Below are 22,057 nucleotides of genomic sequence, written 5' to 3' on the forward strand. Positions count from 1 at the left end.
CAATTTCAGGTGGTTCCTGTCAGTGAACCTCTGTGTGGGTGTGGGCCATGGGCAGGTGCCCAATCCTGCCTACCTTTGATGCTGGTCCTGTATCCAGCAGAAAGGATCTAGACATTCTAGACTAGCCTGCTTCTCGGGATACTAGCTTTGTATTTACAGGGAATTAAAACAATAATATCACCCCCCTGCAGTCTGAAGCATAGTCTAAGAAGGGCTAATGCAACTTTGAGTTCTTAATTCTCTTCAAAATAATGGACCTCTTATTTACTGAAAATCAGGACACTGACAATTAGATACAAAACAAATAAGGCAAAGCCCCAAACGCAAAAAACTAGAATATTTAATATATAAGAAATTTTCAGTCACTGACAGCTTAAAAGAACAGTGAACCATAGGAACAGACTTTACATTTCAGTTCCATAGCTTGCAGTCACAGTAAATAATATTCCATAGCTCTCATAAAAACATGTTTGAGTAAAAGTACGTGTTTTCTTTGTAATTCTTTTCCTTCAATTTGATTAGTACTGTCAATTTGGGACAGTCGTGCTGCTATATGCTACAGCAGCACAACATAAGATTCCCGTTTTCAATCTCAAAGTTAGGAGCAGTTGTTATTGTTATACATGTCACATTACATGAATGTTATACATTATACATACTTCATTACATGAAAAAACTAGATGAGATCTGGGTTCAGATCTCCTATCTCTTTAAATTTCTTCTGAAAGCAGCCAGAGAAAATCAGGATCTTGGTACTGGAGAAAGCAAGGCTAAGACTTCTTCTCCCCTGTTGTCCCATTGTAAATGACTCCACCAAGATGCTACTGCCCTGTTAGGAAAACATACAGGTACATTTCCTGCTAAACGAAGTAATTCAACCACAGGATATTCTGAAAAATGTGCACTGGCTGAAAAGTTAAATATGAAAACTGCTTACATATATTTTGGTTCTATATGCTTTTAATCTACAGGATTTGTTGAAAGTTTAGCCATTCAGAATTACCAAGAGAAAAATTAGGAATCAAACCGTTTTTTCCATGACTCCTGAGAATGCAGTAATTTTCAACCCATAGAAAGAGTAAGCAGAAACACTAAAGCATGCATCAGTGCGTTGTACATATAGACATTGGGTAAGATCCCATTCATTCACTCCAAAGTAGTACCAACATAATTTCACAGTAATCTGTCTTTCTGGTTCCTTGATTTATGTAAGTAAGAACTATTCCTCATCATGGAGCTTTCAGCTGCACAGACTGGAACCAGGTTTGACTTTTGAGGTAAACTGTGCCGTGCTGAGTCTCTGCTTTAATACATTTTCCTTTTTCATCTTTTTGATTCATGTGGCCTGAAAAACAAAAATGTTCAGTTAATCTCACACATTGCTACTGGGCCTTTTTCCTACACGAAAATTTTCATGAAAAGGGGAGTTTATTGGCCATAATGAGTACGTTTTAAAAAGGTATTTCCTGCTTTGGGTATTTTTTCCCTTATCTTTGTACTGTGACGTGTTTCAGTACAGTGCCAGCAGGATAGATTTTGGGAAGAATAATATGGCTAAATATTACGTTTTTAACTGAAGCTGTTGACATTCAGTGATTATAGAAACATGGACTTTCCCTAATGCAAACTCTGTAGGAGCAGAAAGCTAAATCCTAAATTCAATTGGTCACCATACCCAGTTTGGGATTCGAGTAGTCTCTATTGCTGATAGCAGGGAACAGCTGAACCACCTTCTTGGGAAAGGCCAGAGAAGGGCTGAGTTAAAATCAAATCAAAAGTAGCTTTGGGAAGAGGTGAAGAGCGATGTGGGAGATGCTCACCCACATCCTTGGCTTTCTTCCCATGGAGCTTTTATCCTGCAATTAAGATGGCTCCTTCATGGACGTTTGTGGGCTCTTTACATGACGCCGTGACCCTCCAGGGCGTCTCCTGCACTACATGCCCTTTGTTCCATTTTTAAATAGATTCGCAGATAATGAGCTATCAAATTACCCTGTTGTGGAGGAATTAACATCTGTCCCTTTGTCATGGTCAGATCACTTCCTGCTGAGGTTTAGACTCCTGGCGGCCTTTCCCCTCTGCAAGGGTGGGGACCTATTAAAATGGTCCGCCCCCGGAGATTAATGGATTCCGATGGATTCCAGAGGGCTCTGGGGGATTTTCCTGCTGGTATGGCTGGTGCTCCTGTCGAAGCCCAGGTCGCTCTGTGGAATGCAGAGATGACTCGGGCAGTTGACACGACCGCGCCCAAGCGCCCTCTCCCTCTGAGCAGAGCCCGGCCAGCTCCTTGGTATACACCTGAGCTGAGGGCAATGAAGCAAGAGGGAAGATGGCTAGAACGCAGGTGGAGGAAAACCCGTGCTGAGTCTGACCGAATACAGGTAAGAGCCGCTATCGAGCCTACTCTGTGGCGGTGAGGGTGGCAAAGAGGCAGTTCTTTTCCACCAGCATTGCATCTTCTCAGTGTCGTCCAGTGGAGCTTTTCCGAGTGGTTCGCGGCCTGTTACATTCTGGGCCAGGGAGAGAGACGGTGGAACCCTCGGTAGCACGCTGTGACAGGTTTGCGCGGCACTTTGAGGATAAAGTCGCTCAGATTCGTCATGAACTGGACACCACCATTAATGCAGTTCCATTGGTAGAGGCATTCAGAGCACCGTCTGGTCCAGTTTTATTGGATGAGTTTCAGTTACTGAGGTCTGAGGATGCGGACAAGATGCTTGGCCAAGTCCGATTGACCACTTGTGTGCTTGACCCTTGCCCTTCATGGCTTATTAAATCAAACGAAGGGTTGTCTGGCTGGGTCCAGGAGGTTGTAAATTCCTCCTTGAGAGAGGGAGTGGTGCCTGCTGCTTTAAAAGAGGCAGTAATTAGACCACTCCTGAAAAAGCCTAACCTGGACCCAGAGGATGTTAACAATTATAGGCCAGTGGCCAACATCCCCTTCCTGGACAAGGTGCTTGAGCAGGTGGTTGTAGGACAGCTCCAGGCACTGTTGAATGAAGCGGATTATCTAGATCCATTTCAATCGGGCTTCAGGCCTGGTTTTGGAATGGAAACTGCCATGGTCGCCCTGTTGGATGACCTCTGCCGGGAGAGGGACAGGGGGAGTGCGACCCTGTTGATTCTCCTGGACCTCTCAGCGGCTTTCGATACCATCGATCATGGTATCCTTCTGGATAGGTTGTCTGGGTTAGGAGTTGGAGGCACTGCATTACAGTGGTTCCGCTCCTACTTGGATGGCCGATTCCAGAAGGTGGTGCTGGGGGATTATTGCTCTGTGCCATGGCAATTGTGCCATGGGGTTCCACAGGGCTCTATTTTATCCCCCATGCTGTTTAACATCTACATGAAACCGCTGGGGGAGGTTATCCGGAGGTGTGGGCTGAGGTGCCATCAATATGCAGATGACACCCAGCTCTACCTCTCTTTTTCATCAAAACCAGGTGAGGCAGTGGCTGTTCTGAATCAGTGCCTGGGCACGGTAATGGACTGGATGAGGGCCAATAAACTGAAATTCAATCCAGACAAGACGGAGGTACTGTTAGTGGGTGGTTCGTCTGCCCGGCTAGGTGATATTCAACCTGTTCTGGAGGGGGTTGCACTCCCCCTAAAGGATCAGGTTTGTAGTTTGGGGTGCTCTTGGATCCAGAACTGTCACTTGAGGCACAGGTGAACTCAGTGGCACGGAGCACTTTTTATCAGCTTAGGCTGGTATACCAACTACGCCCTTATCTGGACAGAGATAGCCTAGCTACAGTTATCCATGCTCTGATAACTTCTCGTCTGGATTACTGCAATGCGTTATACGTGGGGCTTTCTTTGAAAACGGTCCGGAAACTTCAGCTGGTCCAAAATAGGGCAGCAAGATTGTTAACAGGGACTGGCCTGCGAGCTCATATTACGCCAGTACTTTTCCAGCTGCACTGGCTGCCAGTCCATTTCCGGGCCCGATTCAAAGTGCTGGTATTAACATTCAAAGCCCTTAACAGCTTGGGGCCAGGTTACCTGAAGGATTGCCTCCTCCCATATGTGCCTGCCCGGACCTTAAGATCATCATCAGCAGCCCTTCTCCGTGAGCCCCTGCCAAAGGAAGTGAAAAGGAGGGCTTTTTCTGCTGTGGCACCCCGGCTCTGGAATGAGCTCCCTAGTGAGGTTCGCCTGGCGCCTACATTGTATTCCTTTCGGCGCCAGGTGAAGACCTTTCTATTTTCCCAGGCATTTGAGCTTTCTAAATTTTTATCTTTGCTGTTTTAAATCTGTATTTTAAACTCCTGCACTGCTGCTAGATTTTATTGTGGTTGTATTGTTATATTGTGGTTTAATGTTCTATATATTTTAAATTGTTTTATTGTGTGTTTGGTTTTAATTTTTGTGAACTGCCCAGAGAGCTTTGGCTATTGGACGGTATAGAAATGAAATAAATAAATAATAAATAAATAAATTGTGTTCCATCTGAGTTCCCTCCGTGAAAAATGGACCACCATTTTGTGAGAAATAAGCCCACTACCACTTCTCACTGTGGTTAGACAACTAGTGAAGTCACAGCTGATCAACATTTGACCAGAGAGAGTAAGTGTAGAGTAACCACTTATCTGCAGAAGGGACTTCCTGGTTCATTTTGGAATGCCCCCATTTTTGGGGTCCCCCCAAAAAGTGGCCAGAAGAGGAGTGAGATCAATAAAAGATAATGGAAGACTCAGATATGAGGGGAAAAGGAGGAGGAAAGGGAGTGTGAAAACGACGCAGGTGAAAAAGGGAGTTGTTGTAATCCTCCATTTAAAATGGAAGCGGAAAGACCCGCTTTAAATGCAGGATTTTAGGCTGGTATATAGATGCCCTTAGCCAGCCATTTTCACTCCAAATTACCCAAGCAGTTTTTTTTCCTCCTGTGAGGTTTTAAGTGTGTGCTTATGAGGGCAAAAACACGTTTGAAACTTGTGGGACTGGGGTGTTATGAAGTGGGAAGAAGGCCAGCAGGGAAAGGGTTAAGCATCCCCCCCACACACACACACTCTCCCAAAGTTGCTCTTAATTAAACAAAAAGTTTACTGGAGTAATGTTTCATGCAGCTCCATGTACTGTCTAGTTTGGCCCTTAGCCATCAATCCCCAATGCTTGTAAATGTCTTAGTACTGTCATAGAATCATAGAAAAGTAAGATTGGAAGGGGCCTATAAGACCTTCGAGTCATCACCATACTATGTACCGCCACATAGTGTACCCCTATTCCCTGGGTATATGTACCCCTATTCCCTGGGTAGAAACTAAAAAATTCAACAGCCTTTGCCTTAAAGGTTGCAATGTCTTAAACTTGCATAATACATGGATGTTGTATATTTCTTTGTAGTCAAGTTTCAAGTTGTTTTTGCTTAGATTTTAATGTTTTTATGAGTTTAATTGTATACAGCTTTAGGAGTATGGGTTAAAAAGGAATATGACAGTTTCATAAATAAGTGTGCACAATATTGGGGACGGTCTTCTTGCAAAGTTTAACCTTACTTGTTCCAAGTGAGGGAACATCCCCACGTGATTCAGCGAAGACTGGCCTCACAAAACGAGGAGGATAACCAATATTCTAACCTTAATGCAGAATTTATTCATGGTCTTCAGCAAACCACTGAAATATCATAGCTGCCTTACTAGCCTTAGCTAACCAGTAACTGTTCTGTAGTCACTCAAAAGTGAGGGAATTCATAATCATAATCATTAATTCTCATAATCAGGATAATTAAAAGAATGGTAAAAGGACAGTTTATCACACTTTCATACCTGCGTAGTAGCAAGTAAAGGATTGTATCAGACATAACTGACTGCGGTTACAGAACCGGGGAGCTTGCTTAGCATTTACAATGTGTAAGATGTACTCTTGGAACAGCAGAATGCTCCACTCAGAGCTGAAGTAAAATATCTTTGTTTGAGAGGTATACAGTTACGCCACACCTTTTATCCCATAGGTGATTCATGCTGAGATATTACTCCATGTCTTAACGGTACCTCTGCAAGACAGGGAATGTATGTCTTTCTGTGCAACCTCCCACAACACTGCCAGATCATGGAGCTTTTGCCAAGCAGCTCGTAAACTAACTGAAAGCCTCAACCCTGACACTAAACAACTTGGTCATGATCCAGTCTCATTACACACACACACACACACGCACAGAGTGGGGGGGGGGGTGCATTTAAAAGCAGCTTGGAATAGAACATTGGCTTATGGATGCTTGGCAAATGAAAACAGCTGTATTGCAAATATAGATCTCCGCTCACACTTCTATGATGCCTGGCCAGTGAATACAAATCAGTACATATCTGGAGCACTACACACATCCAACTCTCTTCTGCAAGAGGGAATCCTTTAATATATGTAACAAGAAACGCCTACATGTGCAGAGTTTTCTCCTCTTATAAAATGGAATGGGGAGCTCTGGGCACATGGAGATTTTGATTGGGACAATTGCATGAAAGTGACTTTGCATCCACTCCTGATATATAGCCCTTCTTTAATTAGATTAAAAAGCCACCCCCTACAGTGACGCAAACTTGAACATGGGTCTTCCATGTCATGTACCATCTAGCGAGCTCTGAATCTTACATATATGGGTCACTCTCTTATACTTTAACCCATGATTTGTTGATGAAACAGTGTTAATGAGAATGGTTACACTTTTATGAGTTAAACATTCATCCTTTCAAGTAAGAAAGGGCTTCTTTATTCTCTAAGATGAAATGCGGATTAAAAACAGGACAAAAACCACAGTGGCTATATTGGACTCCTTGTGAGGAAGGGTGGGATATAACCACAACAACAACAACGGGTATCCATGTAAATTTGAAAACAGCACTTGAATCAAAGACTTTATCATGATAATCAACCAGGATGGAAACAATATGAGAAGCACTTTCTGGATTTTAATGAAATCACTTTGGTCCATCAGCAGAACATGAAGCAAGAAAAGTTGAATACACACTACTGAAAACCCCACTTTAACAGGTCAAACTGCACTTGAAACTGCCTTACTTTGGGATTGGGTGGGCGGAATCCTGCCAATAGAACTGAACGTCATTAACTGCATAGACGCTGCTCAGTGTATGGGAGAGGCTTGTTCCCCGCCCCTGTCCATGTTCTCCTGCTCAGGAAATTTTAATGGAAGAGATTAATTATGTCCCTGTAGTTTACCCCACACCTCTCTCCTCGCATCTGCCAATTCTCTTCACAAGCGCGCTCCACTTCTAGAATAGTTACATTGATAGGAAGCTGCGCACTGCACAGTGCAAAGTAAAAATAAACAGCAGAAAAGTTCCCTGTATCAAAAGCACACCAGTGCTTCACTCTTTCACTACAGGCTCTCTCACCAGTAGTGAGAGAGTGAAACAGCACTATTACAAAATAGTGCTATTGTGAAGCAGCACACAGTAAAAATAAACAGCTGAGAAGGGAGCTGCAGGAGAAAGCACCACATGCCCTATATCTAAAGCACACCACTGTGGAATAGTGAGAAACAGCGCTATTGTGAAATAGTGCAATTACAAAATAGCACTACTGCGATAACAGAGGAGAAAGAAAGGGGAGGGCCAGTAGTGAAAGAGTGCAAATGCGCAACTGCGAAATAGTGCAACTGCGATATAGTGCAAAATTTAAAACAAACAGAAGAGAAGGAGAGGGGAGTGCCAGTGGTGAAAGAGTGCTATTGTGAAGTAGCGCTACTGCACATTAGTGCTAACCAGTGGGCAAAGAACCCTAAGCCTGTGTCCAAAAAGTGTGCTACAATGGCAGAAAAAAAAGGAATGGGGGAAAAAAAGGGATGGCCCCACCCCTTGACCAGGTCACAGCCTGGTCACAGACACACCCCTAGGCATGCCCAGCATGCAGGATTTAATTCAGGGGAATGGGCACACTGCAGCAGAACTGCATGGGAGTTGCATTTAAGGGGAAAAGATACAATAAAAGGACTTTCTGAAAATGCGCCATTTTCAAGGGAAAGCTGCAGGGTAGCTGTGGAGTGGCAACAATGTCACGTGTCATGAATAACCCTGATGTGCTCTTGCACTATATCACCCACGTAGATTGGGCCCAGTTGTGTACGACAGTTACCAGCTCCGTACGGGCATGTGCATCTTTCCTAGGGATGTATGAGAATTTCATTTTGATTTGTTTTTAACTCAGATTTGCCCTGTTCGCAACCCCGAAAATGAATGGGAGAAGTTTTTGGAGAAAGCTCACATGTTCCTGAGCTTGCATGCACAAAATGTGTACTTTATAAAAATGCCCACTTTAAAAACGTGCATTTTCATGCGTCAGTCTATGGGGGAAAGTGTGCATTAGGGTGTGCACTTTTAAAAATGCATACTGAAATGTGCACTTTTCCTGTTTGAATGAAAAGTAAAACAGATTTCAACTGAAAATGGGAAGAAGGTATCTGAGCTTCAGCGCGGAGTTCAGACAGTCTTGGTGAGCTTGAACATAGCTGATTCTCCCATCCCTAATAGTCCTTGGTGTCAAAAACTGCCCTGAGATCAGCCTTCCCCAGCCTGATGCCCTCCAGATGTGTTGGACTACAACTCCCATAATTCTCAGCCAACCAGCTAAGGATTGTGGGAGTTGTAGTCCAACACATCTGGAGGGCACCAGGTTGGGGAAGACTGATCTAGACAGTCCATATGGGCATCAGGGTGGATGGAGATGTACACACATATGGGCATCTGCGCCCACATCAGCTGCGGGACAGAACCCGGCTTCTACACATGCGCCTGCCTTGCAGGATTTCTTTTAAATTGTGGATGCCCCTTATTTATATAGTAATTACACTGAGAAGGAATGAAAGAGGATACACACGGGCGGTCATGGTTTTGCATATTAAGGGTCAGTGGGACTATTCATCGAGGCCAATGTCCTTTCTTTGATTCTTGCAGTTATTTTATATAGTTCTGTTACAGTTCTCATTATTTGTTTGGCAGATTTATATCCTGCTTTTGACCAAAGTTCTCAAAGTGGCTCACAAGATTTACAAAATGCAATGGATGCATTAAAAAAAAGCCACACACTTGAAACCAAACCAAACCAGCGCATGAGGAACAGGCTCTGCCTGCTTCCCTCTTTCTCCTGGATTCAATCCCACAGGGCAGTTGGTGTTATGCGGCCTTGTGGCCAGGGAAGGGGGCAGTCCAGCTGGAGCATATCCACTTATACATTTCCTTTTCCACTCCTAATGTTTAATTTTCCCTCAGAGACCCGTTTCATGCCTCAAATAACTTCTGTTTCCATTCAGCATACGTTTCCCATATCTACTTGATGTCCAAGTACTCCAGGGATTTACATAGCTGTACTACAATATTATTTTTACTCCTTTTTTCTGAATATTAACATTTTGTTCATTTTTATGGCCTCACATGTTGAGCGATCCCCCGCCCCACATTTTTTTTCGAAACCACTCTAGCAATGAAGAGTTAGGTGAAGACGACAAGACATGAGCATCTGCTTCCTGAAATAAAAACTGAAGGTCACTCTATCTAGAATCTAAGGGCTTTTATGTTTTCATCTTAGTCTCAAAGCCATGCTCCAAACATTTATTTCCAGCATCTGGAATTGGAGCACAAGGGCTAAGCAAAACAGAACTGCGTTCAAGAGGTTACTGCAACTGGACTCCAGCAAGGCTTTTCAAAATGAATACAGCTAAGCTGGAAAGATATTATCTCTATAAAACTGATTAGCGTGTTTGCTTGAACTAAAATTATGTACGGGGAAAGCATTTCATTTCGGCATGTTTTCCTGCCCCAGGAATTTTCTGTTGAAATTACTCATACCCTATGAATGTATACTACTAGAATCTAATAATTAGATAGTGGATTGACCTCGGAAGAGGTAAAGCCAGCATACCACTCACAGGCAAAATGGCCAACACTATTTATTTAATCCACAAAATGTAAAGCTAGGGACAGTGTAGCAGTAATGACTATATTTGAATAATGTTCTTTTTCTCTATGGATTTAAGATTTGCTCTGCCACTGAACAGAGCAAGGTGCAAATGACTGAGGCTTATAATGCACTTCCTTTTGATAAGAACACTTATCAAGCTCACATCTGCTCATTTTATTTTTACACCTGAAAGGCTTTCTCCCGTTTAAAATTCAGTTTAATGTCATGTACTTAAGACCTGGCTGTTTAGTAAATGAAAAATGCTATCCAGAAAGGCCTTCTGAGGAATCACGTTTTAGCTATAGATGTTTTTCCCCACACTTGAGTGATTAGATGCTGTATTGCCATGAAGGACTGGAGTCATTCCAAGAATTTAGTCAAGCAGAAGAAAAGGCAATAGGCACTGGTGAAGACTGACGCCTTCCTAAAGCACTCACAAAAGCCTTTGTTTTTCTAACGTTAATAACATCACACTTTCGCTGTTGGCGTCAAAGCTCAGAGTTCGATTAATTTGCACGCAGGTTAGAAGGGCTGGATGAAGACAGGAGAGTCTGCACAGACGTCATCATCCCAAAACTTTCCTGGATGCTACAATGCGTGTGTGCTGAGTGGGGTGGGAGCAACTGATATCCACTGAACCCTATGTCAATCCGTCTGAGTGTCAGTGCAGCGCTCTTGATATGGTGGATCATGCCCTGAGCGTGTAGATGTAAACATAATCTAGTATAAGGGAGACCTCTGAAAAACACGGGCTGCAGTTCTGTGTAACAAGATGTGTGGGGCGCGGGAGAGGGCTTTTTTGCTGTGGCACCCTGGTTGTGGAATGCCATCCCTTTGGACGCCCGACTGGCGCAGACATTGGTTTCATTTCGGTGCCAAGTTAAAACATGGCTTTTCACCAAAGCCTTTGAGGGCTAATTAAATTCCCTAAAATTGCACGCTAACCGTGTTATTGTTTTAGATTTTAAATTGGTATTAGCTTGCTTAATGGTTTAATATATTTTAGCTGTTCAAATTATTTATTGTTTTCTACTATCTACATTGATTTTATCTGTACGCTGCCTGAGATCTTAATGATATAGGGTGGGATAGAAATGTTTTAAATGAATGAATGTGTATGTAATATCAATGCATTTGTAAGTGCCACTGCCATTTGATGGCACTAGAATCTAGGTGGTTCTAGAATCTAGGTGGTTCCAGCCTGTGCTGGTTCCCCATCAGGCCCATGGAAGTTGTCCTACCCACTCCTCACCTCCAAGCCCCGACTCCTGGCCTGGAGGCTACTACGGGCTTGGGGAATAGTTCGGGAGAGGAAGTTGTGATTGGAGATAACAAGGGGATTTTCCTTACTTAGCATGTTGCATTATCACCAGTGGGGGAAGGCGCAGGGCAGGCAAAGCCAGAGACTCAACCAGCGCTGAAAGGGGCGGCTGCTCCTCCCAGGACCAGCTGAGTCCCTTTCCCTGTGCTGAGAGCGGCATGGAACTCTGTGCCTCTTTCAGCACGGAGAAAGGCAAGATGGCTGGGCCAATGATGTCAGAGGGTGTGGTCACACTCACCAATGTCATCCGGTTTGTGAAGGGCCTGATGGGGGGCAATTCAGCACCCCCACCCCCACCTCAAACTGGTTCCCCAGCCCTGATCTAGGTATGTCAGAAGCAAAATCTGACCCATCCGTGCTGTGACCATACAGTTGCCATGTTTCACTGTCTTTGTTGACGTTTTTGTTTTCCATAACACCAGACTTCATGGTAGGTCTGGTACAAACACCATATGATGGGTGAATACTGACAGCCAACTCATTCAAGTAGTTAATGTGTGGAAAGTTTGCCTGCTTCTTAAGTCTGTGCTAAAGTGTGGTGAAGTACATCAGTGCAGAGGACCATGGCTGACTTTGTCATATTCTGTGACTGCTTTGCTTCACCTGTTGCTCTGAAGTCCCTCAATGCATTGCTGGAGTGTTTTGCCACAACTTTCTTGTTTTGGGGACTAGATGTTTAGTGAGCTCTAACAGTCTTAAAAGTGTATCCATACTTACAGCTGCCTGGCAACTGGTGTTACTTCAAAAAGGTCAATAAAATGTTTCCCTTCTTCCTCTTAGGAAAACATTTCTGGCTGTTTAAAAAGTGCTTTAATGCTTGTGAAGCCAATAACTTCTTATCTCAAATCATGAAATGAAAATATTTTTATACTGCCCTTACAACATCACGGCAGTATACAAAATATAATAATAATCATAATATGATATGCAATAAAAACAACATCAGCTACAGAAATAAAAGGCAGGAGATGCATACATCCTTGAAACTGCCTTGGCTAAACTTCCCATTTCTCTGGAGCGTGTATGAACAGGATGCTAAACATAGATGGGAGAATCCATTTTTTAATTTGCAATTACGACAGTACTGAGATTTATAAGGCAGCATAAAAACGATTGTAAATTGCTTCCTTGCTCTTTCTGCTTGTCCAAATGTAGCTGCCAAGTGTGTAATTTACATAGCCTGTCTCCATATTGATATATGGAGTCTGTGATATACAGTATCTTTGCCCTCGCGCTTCTAGGAGAAAGAATGCAGCATGTCTGGTTAGTTTCTTGCAGTTGCATCTGAGAAGGCTCTATGCTAAATTGTAAAGGGGATTCTCTGCTGCTGCTGGTGGTTTATTTTTACGTTTGCTAACTTAATTTTCCAGAAATTTTCTCTGCAATGTGTTTCTCTTTGTTGATATGAAGGCAACAGAATATTTAGCTGCACTTCAGGACCAGCCTTAGAAAAACAAGAGAAGCCCAAGTTGCTCCCTCATTCTTAAGAGGGACATTCCTTCGCAGTGACATAAAAGGGTCAAGGTATTTTAACCATCACACAACATGCAGAGTAATGGGACACATTAGAAACACCAACAGTGAATCGGCTCATACGTAATGGCAGCAAATCATGGGTCAATTACCATCAATTAAACCAATGTTAATTAACATCACAATTTGCCAGGTTGCATGCTGTGCACGAGCCTGCTTTGCATAATCAACCTCCGACTGGCCCTATCAGAGGCTCTCATGTGATGTGCAAACCTGGACACTATGGGTTATTCGTCAGTTAAACAACAGAACGTTAACCTACAATCAGTGAAGAACTCAACCCATGACCCTTCATATGCAATTGGAGTTTGAATCTTGCAGGAGCTTTTTGTTAATATGGAAACAAAACTGCTTTGTTAGAAAACATAAGATAAAGGGTAGGAAATAGCAGAGTCGAGTAACAGATACTTAAGACCTGCCCTGGCCATAGGGTCTAGGGGGCTATAGGATAGTTTGGGTTCCTGGATCTGAGGCTGGAGTCAACGCTCGGACCCAGGAGCCTGCGCTCCCCTCCCCCTCGCAGCTGGCATGGAGGAACCCGAACTATCCTATAGCCCCCCTGTGCTGGCTGCCTCTCTGAGGTCACAAAGGCGACTTCAGAGAGGAGGGAAAGGGGGCATACCAGTGGGTGGGGAGGGGGCGGATTGGGGAAGCAGGGATCCGAGCTATCACCAGCCTCCTTCCCTCCCCCTCTCCGATGCCTCGGGCAGACAGGGGAAAATGCCCATCTATTGAAAATGCAGGGCGAAAGGAGCGCAGAAGCAAAGATCACCTCCATGCTTTTCCTGTTCTGCAGAGGATGCCTGCCAGCCTCCGAGTTCGGAGGCTGATGGGCACCCCGATAGGACTGCGCCCTAAATGAGGCAACAATAAAATTAGATTGCATGTGTACGTAGAATCCATGTCAATCCCATGATATACAAAAAAGTATGTTGTATACTTGATGTGGTATATAGATATGAGAATGCAAGATAGTAACTAGGATTCTTGACTCGATGGTAAGAAATCACTCTATCCCACTGTTTGCCAGGGAACAGGTTACTGGGCTTCTATGACTGTTCACAAAAGGAAACAGTGTACACCAGCACTGTAGAGTACCAAAGGGATGTTTGGTGCTAGACATAAAAGCTGCACTGAAAGTTTTTCAGATACGTCTATTATTTTATTGTATTACGCTATTTATTTATAGTATTACTTTCTTGTGTTTGATTCCTTGGAAAACTAAGATTTATAAAAAACCAACCCAAACCCCAACTCTCGGTGTTTCTTATGTGTTTTTTCCCTCTAGCAAACAAGGCAGATCTTGGATTCATGCTAGTACCTCTATTGTTTCTGGAGTGCTTCATCCCCAAAGGATATTAAAGAACAGAGCAAATTACATTAGACAAGTCTAAAATAGGTCTTCATAATCAATTTCTGTCCTTCTTCCCATCAGAGAAAACTGATCACTCTCAAGAGATGTATAATTTTAGTCATTTTCTAAAAAGCTTGTTATTTGTGAAATAACCTCTTGGTTCAAAAGCCTAAAATAGCTAAAATGGGTAGAGCTCTGTGGCATGGGAATTTTCTATTTAGCAAAGAAATATGTTTTTTCAAAGCTCTTAAACTTTTGTGCAGTTCAAGCATGACTGCACATATTCTGCACTTGGAAGCTTTGTGATGACTATCCTCCTTCATTGCACTGAGCTGGCACAGATACACTGTCACTTGATCTCTTCTCCGTGGTTAATAGGGTGGCCATGGGTAGTATCCAGTGCTAGTCCTACGTAGAGTAGACCCATGGAAGTGAATGCAACTTAAGTTAGTTGTGACTAACTTACATCTCATTCATTTCAATGGGTCTACTCTACATAAGACTAACATTGGCTACAACCCCATGTGTCCTATTTTAAAGAGGACAGTCCTCTGTTTGAAAGCATCCTCTATTTGAAGGGCTGGCAGGTCCAACTCCCATTTAAAGAAAAAGAACCATAAGATGGCAGCGCAGGGTCCTTGAAGCTGCCCATGAACAGCATCTGGAGAGTGGGCTGAGCAGGTACACAGGTCACCTGGTCACAGCCTTCCCTACTATGGAGAGAGGTGTTATGTTTATCCTATTTAAATCATAGTAGTTATTTCTAAGTTTGCATTTATACATATACAATAGCATATGCATATGCATATGTTACGTAAATCAGTGTCCTCTGTATCCTCTTTATCGGTGATGCAAAAATGGCCATCCTAGTGGTACCCAGAAGCAGACTGCGTGATTGCTCCTCCACGCCCAAGCCCCTAATTCCCTCCTCCTGCCTCACCCGCATTTAAGCATGACGTAGGAACTGGTGTTAATTGCAGATAAGGCTAGGAACGATAAGAGAAATCTGGACACGCTTAAATTTATTCCAGGAAAGAGCTACAGGCTTGACCAAATATTGATAAGCATATTAATTATATAGAAATTAGATTCATCAGTAAAAACGCAGTTCTCTTAGGGTGACAGTGGAAGACGGGCCTCACCAGTCACAGTTTCGTGGCCCTCTCCGGATGCATTCTGGATATCCTGCAACTGGATCTCTGGGCTCACCTCAACCTTGCTTCCAGATAACTGCAGATGAGCTTGAAGTGTGGTGGGTACCTTGACAGTGATGGGCCCTGTTATACATGAAAACGAGAAGATTCATGTTAAACAGAGAAGGTAAGGGCGACCAGCTTGAACCACTTGGCCTCAGAGAAGCAACTGATGAGGGAATATGAACCGAGGAGGGCTGCTTGCTGCTTTTCATACACTGAGGAGAAAGAGCTTTGGACTGCATGTTATTCCATCCACACAAAGTCTGCATATTTCAATGAGCACTTCACCAAAAGGTTGCTAGGATGAGGATCCCTGTGCTAATCTCTCTCTCTCTCTCTCTCTCTCTTGTGAAAAAGGGTTTATCGATCCCTATTTTATCAGGAAGCCTCAAACTGAAATCTACAATTTGGGAGGAAGCCTAACTTCATTTCTGCCATAGATGATGAAATCCTAGTAGCTTCAAGTTACTTGCTCAGCACAATTGTCAAAACAAAACAAAACAAAACACTGAAAACAAGATCAAAAGTTGAATCTTTTGTCTGTCTAAGTTAGGGGTGAGCAATCCCCACAGCCCTTCAGTGTGGCCCCTGCCAACCCCCCAAATTTGCGGGGGACAATTTTGTTTTAATTTTGTTTATCTTTTTTTGCAAATAAAACGGCACCCAGAGCTTGTAGAGAGAGCCCAAAGGGTCAAAATTAGCTTGTTTGCAAGCTAATTTTGTCCCTTCCGGTGCTCCACAGCAGCTCCAGATATCATTTATTACTATTATCATTAATAATAAAGATTATATTATTAATTAATAAAAATATAGCCTTGGGTCATAACTAGGCTTCCACAAATGGAAGGGCTTCTTCTCTTCACAGATGGCACTAAGATCCAATGGAGTATCCCTCTGGCAGACGTTTGGGAGCAATTCTTGCTGATTTCCCCTTCCCTTGCAGACCCTCCGCCATTGTTCCAGGAGGTCCCTAAAACCCTCTAGAGCACAAGGGGAAGGGGGAATCACTGGGAGTTGCTTCCCCACTTCTGATGGGAGGAGTACCCATGAGTAGAACTGCGTTCAGGGGACATTCTCACCAGTGTGAGCAAACTCAGAATCCCAGCCAATATAAACAGCAATGCAAAAACTCCTCCTCCGCCACCTGGCCAATTTATTGATTTCTTTTTCATTCCCCAACCCCACCTCATGTACACTTTTCAAATTTCAAGCATATATAGCATTCTTGCATGAAAAACAGCGTTTGTGCTACTTTGTAAGTAAGGCCCAGAGTCTTGGCTTCACTCGTCTCCCCAGTTTTGTTTTGGAGAACCTGTGGCAGCCAAGTCAGATTTGTCTAGCCAGCAAGTCTTGTAAAAGTCTCGGATGATGAACCTGTTAAATTTTCTCCACTCTTGTGTGGAACCACAGCTGTCTAAAGAACATAGCAGACAACATGGTACCTACCATCATATTTATCAGGAAGAAAAACAGGTCCTCACAAATATTGCCCTTGCAGCCTATGTCAAGACATATAGACTTATATGTAGTGTTCTAATCAGCTGTTTACTGGGCCCAGGCAGACCACTGTGTTCAATAAATACCATGCATTTTTAGTGATCTTGGGTTTCACAAAAACATTAGAAAATAATCAAGTAAAAATTAATTGAATATAACTGAAGCCAGTGTATAACTTTAATATTGGTTTCCATATTTAAATCTAAGGCTGTAATCTTAAACACACTTACTGGAGAGTAGGGGAAAACTAGATGCAGTGCTAATTGTGTGTAAGGAATAAATGTGCAGTTTTAAAAAATTTAAATAGCCCTGGGGGTGGGGGAGGCAAGCAGGATCAGGACTGTGCTGTGGTTGGAGGAACGTTAACCTTTCCCACTGACAAGGTTGCTGATGAAAATTTTCTCCCCACCCCAAAGCTGATGTCAGGTAAAGCAGGAAAGCTCTAACTGAAACCAATGGGAGCTTTTATCCCAGGTTAACAATAGAGGGGGATTTCCAATGAAACTGTGGCATGAGGGAAGAGTTACTTCCCTCCACTACACCATGGTCCTGATTATGGAAATCGCAGCGGCTACTGACGTTTAAAAAAACTACGCACAGTGATTGCTTCAACACAATTAACATCACGCATAGCTTGGCCCTAAGCCCAACTGAACTCAGAAGAATTTACTTCTGAGTAAGTCACACGCTGAAACTGTAAAAGTTCCCTGCTATTCTCTGTTTTGAATCACATTAAACTGTGAATTTATTTTATCCGGACTGCTGGGCTGGACTAGGGTGTGTTTATGCTGCTATCTGCGTTTAAATTTTACAAGCTGTTTTATATTTTAATTGTTTTTATTATTCTGATTGTCAGATGCCTTAGGAGGGCTTTTGTTCTTAAAGGCAGCAGCATAGAAATCCTGAAATAAGTATTAAAACATACTTACTCACTAACCTTTCTGAGATTTCAGATCTACTTTCCCCACTTGACTAATAATGTAAACATCTATCTCCCCTTGACATGTAGAAGCTTTTAGGAATCCTTCTGAGGAATCTGAAAAATAAAAGAACAAAGATTTATGCAGATCTAATGAATTAATTATTGTGCTCATTTCACATGCCAGCAAGGTTATGCTCAAAATTCTACAAGCTAGGCTTCAGCAGTATGTGAACCGAGAACTACCAGAAGTACAAGCTGGGTTTTGAAGAGGCAGAGGAACAAGAGATCAAATCGCCAACATTCGCTGGATCATGGAGAAAGCAAGAGAATTCCAGAAAAACATCTATTTCTGCTTCATTGACTACGCTAAAGCCTTTGATTGTGTGGATCACAACAAATTGTGGCAAATTCTTAAAGAGATGGGAGTACCAGATCACCTTACCTGTCTCCTGAGAAACCTGTATGATGCTGGGAAAGATTGAAGGCAAAAGGAGAAGGGAATGGCAGAGGATGAGATGGCTGGATACCATGCAATGAATATGGACTTGAGCACACTCTGGGAGAGAGCGCAGGACAGGAAGGCCTGGCATGCTATGGTCCATGGGGTCACGAAGAGTCGGACACGACTGAACGACTGAACAACAACAATGAATTAATTGGTAAATTTTGTGGGATTCACTTTAACATACTCTGTTTCAGAATTGTTTGTTCTTGGTGGGTGGAAAGAAGTGTCATGGATTTTTTGTCCTGAAACAGCAGAGGGAGGGACACAATGTTCTCTCTATATTTAAACTTTACTAGACAGTTTGAGACTCACTGACCATCTACAAATAGAGAAAACATCTGCATTTGTTCAGAGAAGGTAACACAGCTTAGTTCTTCTCAGCATGTTCAGTGATAATCATGAATATATTTGTTTTCAGACAAAGGACCAGACAAAAGCAAAAGGATATATGGATGATTCTAAAAGGAGGGCATTTTGAAAGGACACAGAAGTAACAGACAAAATATTGTTCTCGAATTGAATGTGCATGCTATCCTGACTTTGAATAAATAAGCTCCCACACAAACACCTACAAGAAAAGCTTGCCTTCTGAGATTGTTCAAAAAGTTCATTTGCACAAACTCTGGGGAACAAAAAATGCTGGTTGTTTTCCTTAAAAAATCAAAACCCACACATTATGAAATCTGAAGAGTGACTCAAAATACATATGAAGCTAAACCCAGATAAACAACAGGAAATGCACTAAAAATCCTTGCAGACAGCAGCTGAATTGCCAGCAATTTTCTAATATGCATTCATTTTATCCAAAGGATTTATTGGGAAGGAACAGGAAAAGTTATGACAGTTCTATGATTTTCTCATCGTTGTGCATTTAAATTTATTTCTTTTTAATCTTCTCAGTCCTGTGGAAATAAAGACAGAGACACATAGACAGACCAGCAGGTAGGCACACGCGCACGCACACACACTCTACAACAGGTAGCTTTGAAGCTTTCAAACACATGTAAGAAAGCTGCTTCTGGACAGAAAACTCAGAAACTGGACTAGAAAGCGTTATTTGTAGGGCCTGTGTTTCTTAACAAATAGAAACTAAACTTTGCTGGATTCAGGCAGAGTTTCCAGGGTTTGTGGAGCAGCAATAACAATTTTACAGAACTAGTTTATAGTTTTCCTTTTAACTGAGCTCTCAGGCCACTTATGTGACAGATTCTCTCCCAACACACAAACTCACTTGTGCGCACAGAAAGAGTCGGAATACGCTATTATATGCTGTGTTTGGTAAAACACATCAACTTGAAAGGAAAATATGACAAAGAAAAAGCACGGCCGCGCCAGCTCATGTCATCTGGGAAACTGACGGCATCTTTTGGCTTTCACAAATGGTGAACGACCAGTGATAAAGCCGGCTCCAAACCTGGCTTCCTCCCTACTACCCCAAAGGGGACTTTGAGATGTCTTTCTATGAGAGAAAGAGGGAGATTGGCACATGGCCAGGCTGATTCATTGGTTGAATTAAAGTTACTTTTTGTTAGTATCTGTAGAAGTCACAGAATGTTGAGATATAGAATATATGTATGTGGAGAAGACTTAGAACAAACAAACCAGGCTGTTGAAGAGAGGGCAGGCTGAAGACATTTTGTTGTCTAAGATGAAGAACAAAATGTCTTATAAGTACAGGGGCTGACTGGACTGGCAGTTGCATCTTACTTTAACACCGGTGATGGGACAGTGTCCTTCACCATACTTGAGGGACAGCAGGCTAGATTAGGGAGTGCAGGGTGGGCAGGCTGGCACACCCAGCAATAGCCTTCACCATCTCCCCAAAGCTCACCAACCCACCACCCAAGCAACTGCTCCCAGAGGTCCCAGTGATAGGGCCAGACCTGAATGAAGGAGACTGTTGCTGGACAATACATTGAAATATCCTCAGGATGTAATAAATAATCAGTAAATTACTCTATGCTCCAAGGACTCAAATTATTAGGGTATTTCTATGTGGAACTCTGCAAATTCTTAGGAAAAGATCTCTAATAGGACCTTTCCATAACAAAATTTCCAAAAGATAATTTTTTTAAAATTAACAAAATCAGCATCGGGGATATGCAGCTTCCCACAGGTGTTGAAAGAGAACTCAGGAGGAAAGAGGGATGGAAAATGTGCTTTTTGATTTTTTTTTTCTTGCAAAGGCTGGTTGCAGAGATCACTTGCAGGCACAGAAGTTCCAATGTGCATATCAGCCTCCTCCAACCTGGTGCCCTCCAGATATTTTGGACTACTACTCCCAGCATTCCTGGCCATTGGCCATGCTACCTGGGACTGATGGGAGTTGAAGTCCAAAACATCTGGAGGGGACCAGGTTGGGGAAAGGCCAGCAAATATGAAAGGTCAAGGATGTTTCAACTCAGTCCAACTAGGGGCTATACATGTGGTTCATTTAGTCCTGTTTAGCTTCAGAGCCTATACCAATTGGGCTCGAGACATCCCAGTGGGAAACCAAGCCAGGTCCAAGCAGGAAAACAACACCAGCTTCAGAAATAAGACAAAGTCCAAGTTCAGAAAATACTCTATGACCTAACTTTAGAAAGTAAAGGGTTAAAATTATTTGCAAGTTAATGCATTAAAGCTAAAGTCTAAGAGTCTAATCTAATCATGGGACCATCTACATCCTTGGGTAGATGGTCCCATGAAGAACAGAGGAAAAGCAGTGAGAATACGAAGTGAAGAACTGAAATTGAGCTCTTGTTCTGGCAAGGGGCAAGCGATGAGGCAACTATCTTCCAATCAAAAATGAGGTGCATGGGTGGTAAGACCACCCATTTACCAGTCAGAACCGAGGTGCATATCCCCCAACAATTTCACATTTTGTGACCATTTTATGACATCTCTGGCATTAATGAATTAATCTGAATTATTAATTAATCTGAATTATTAATGGATTAATCTGAGATTTCTACAAAACGGTGCTGAAGGCCTACCATCTGGGCAGTTATTTTGATTGATGTCTTTTTCCCTAGTACGTCTTCTTCCAACCTACGGCCATTTCTGGTCATCTACGCCTCTTCCCAATCATTGCTCGTGCTTGTTGTTCTGGCTCCTCAAACCAACAGGCGTCGAATGAGGATCTTCTGCAGTGTTCCTTATCAGTGCAGGTGCACAACACAAGCTAGTCAGGAAAAGGTTTCCCCCCCTAACTGGTATCTGAACCTGCATCAGTTCTCCTGTCCCTCCACTCATTATCAGCAGCTCTGCAAATGCAGCTCACAGTGACCTTGCGATTGCTCTGCAAAAGCCGTTTGCAGAAGGCAGCTACATTTTTCCTTGTCTTTTCAAAGCCAGTTCTTTAAAGAGAGGTATTATAACGTCATAACATTATTTAGCATAAAATCACAATTTCAGAGGCTTCTATACTGCAATGCATGATATGTGGGGCTGCCTTCAAAAATGGTCCGGGAACTTCAGCTGGTCCAAAATAGGGTTGTGAGACTATTAACTGGGACTGGCCAACGTGGCAGTACTTTAGAAATGGCTGCCAGTCCATTTCTGGGCCCAATTCAAAGTGCTGGTATTAACATTCAAAGCCCTAAATGGCTTGGGGCCAGACTATCTGAAGGATCATCTCCTTCCATATGTACCTGCCCAGACCCTAAGATCATCTTCCATGGTCTTTCTTCAGGAGCCCCTACCAAAGGAAGTGAGGCAGGTGGATACCAAGAAGAGGGCCGTTTCTGCTGTGGCACCCGAACTGCAGAATGAACTTCCCAGAGAGACTAGCCTGGCACCTACTTTGTGCTCTTTCTGGCACCAGGTGAAGACCGTTTTA

The 22,057-nt window shown here is 42.9% G+C and overlaps 1 protein-coding gene across 3 annotated transcripts in view; it reads right to left on the reverse strand.

Annotated features, from left to right (window-relative positions):
- Window positions 1-292: 292 nt before the first annotated feature.
- The window catches only part of FAM185A (family with sequence similarity 185 member A), a 60,501-nt gene continuing 38,736 nt past the window's right edge, over window positions 293-22,057 (reverse strand). The window contains exons 6-8 of one of the 3 annotated variants that reach the window (XM_084811507.1): window positions 17,748-17,846; window positions 15,260-15,394; window positions 293-1,345 (exon numbers count right to left, since the gene is read on the reverse strand). In XM_084811507.1, the coding sequence (XP_084667633.1) occupies window positions 1,230-1,345; window positions 15,260-15,394; window positions 17,748-17,846 (350 nt within the window). In that variant the 3' untranslated portion in view covers window positions 293-1,229. The remainder of the gene's footprint in view (window positions 1,346-15,259; window positions 15,395-17,747; window positions 17,847-22,057) is intronic. The other 2 variants (XM_084811508.1, XM_084811509.1) reach the window with 2 other exon arrangements.

Source organism: Heloderma suspectum, chromosome 7 (assembly GCF_057233095.1).
Source record: "Heloderma suspectum isolate Gila_16-S chromosome 7, 16-S_ref, whole genome shotgun sequence".
Taxonomy (NCBI): Eukaryota; Metazoa; Chordata; class Lepidosauria; order Squamata; family Helodermatidae; genus Heloderma; species Heloderma suspectum.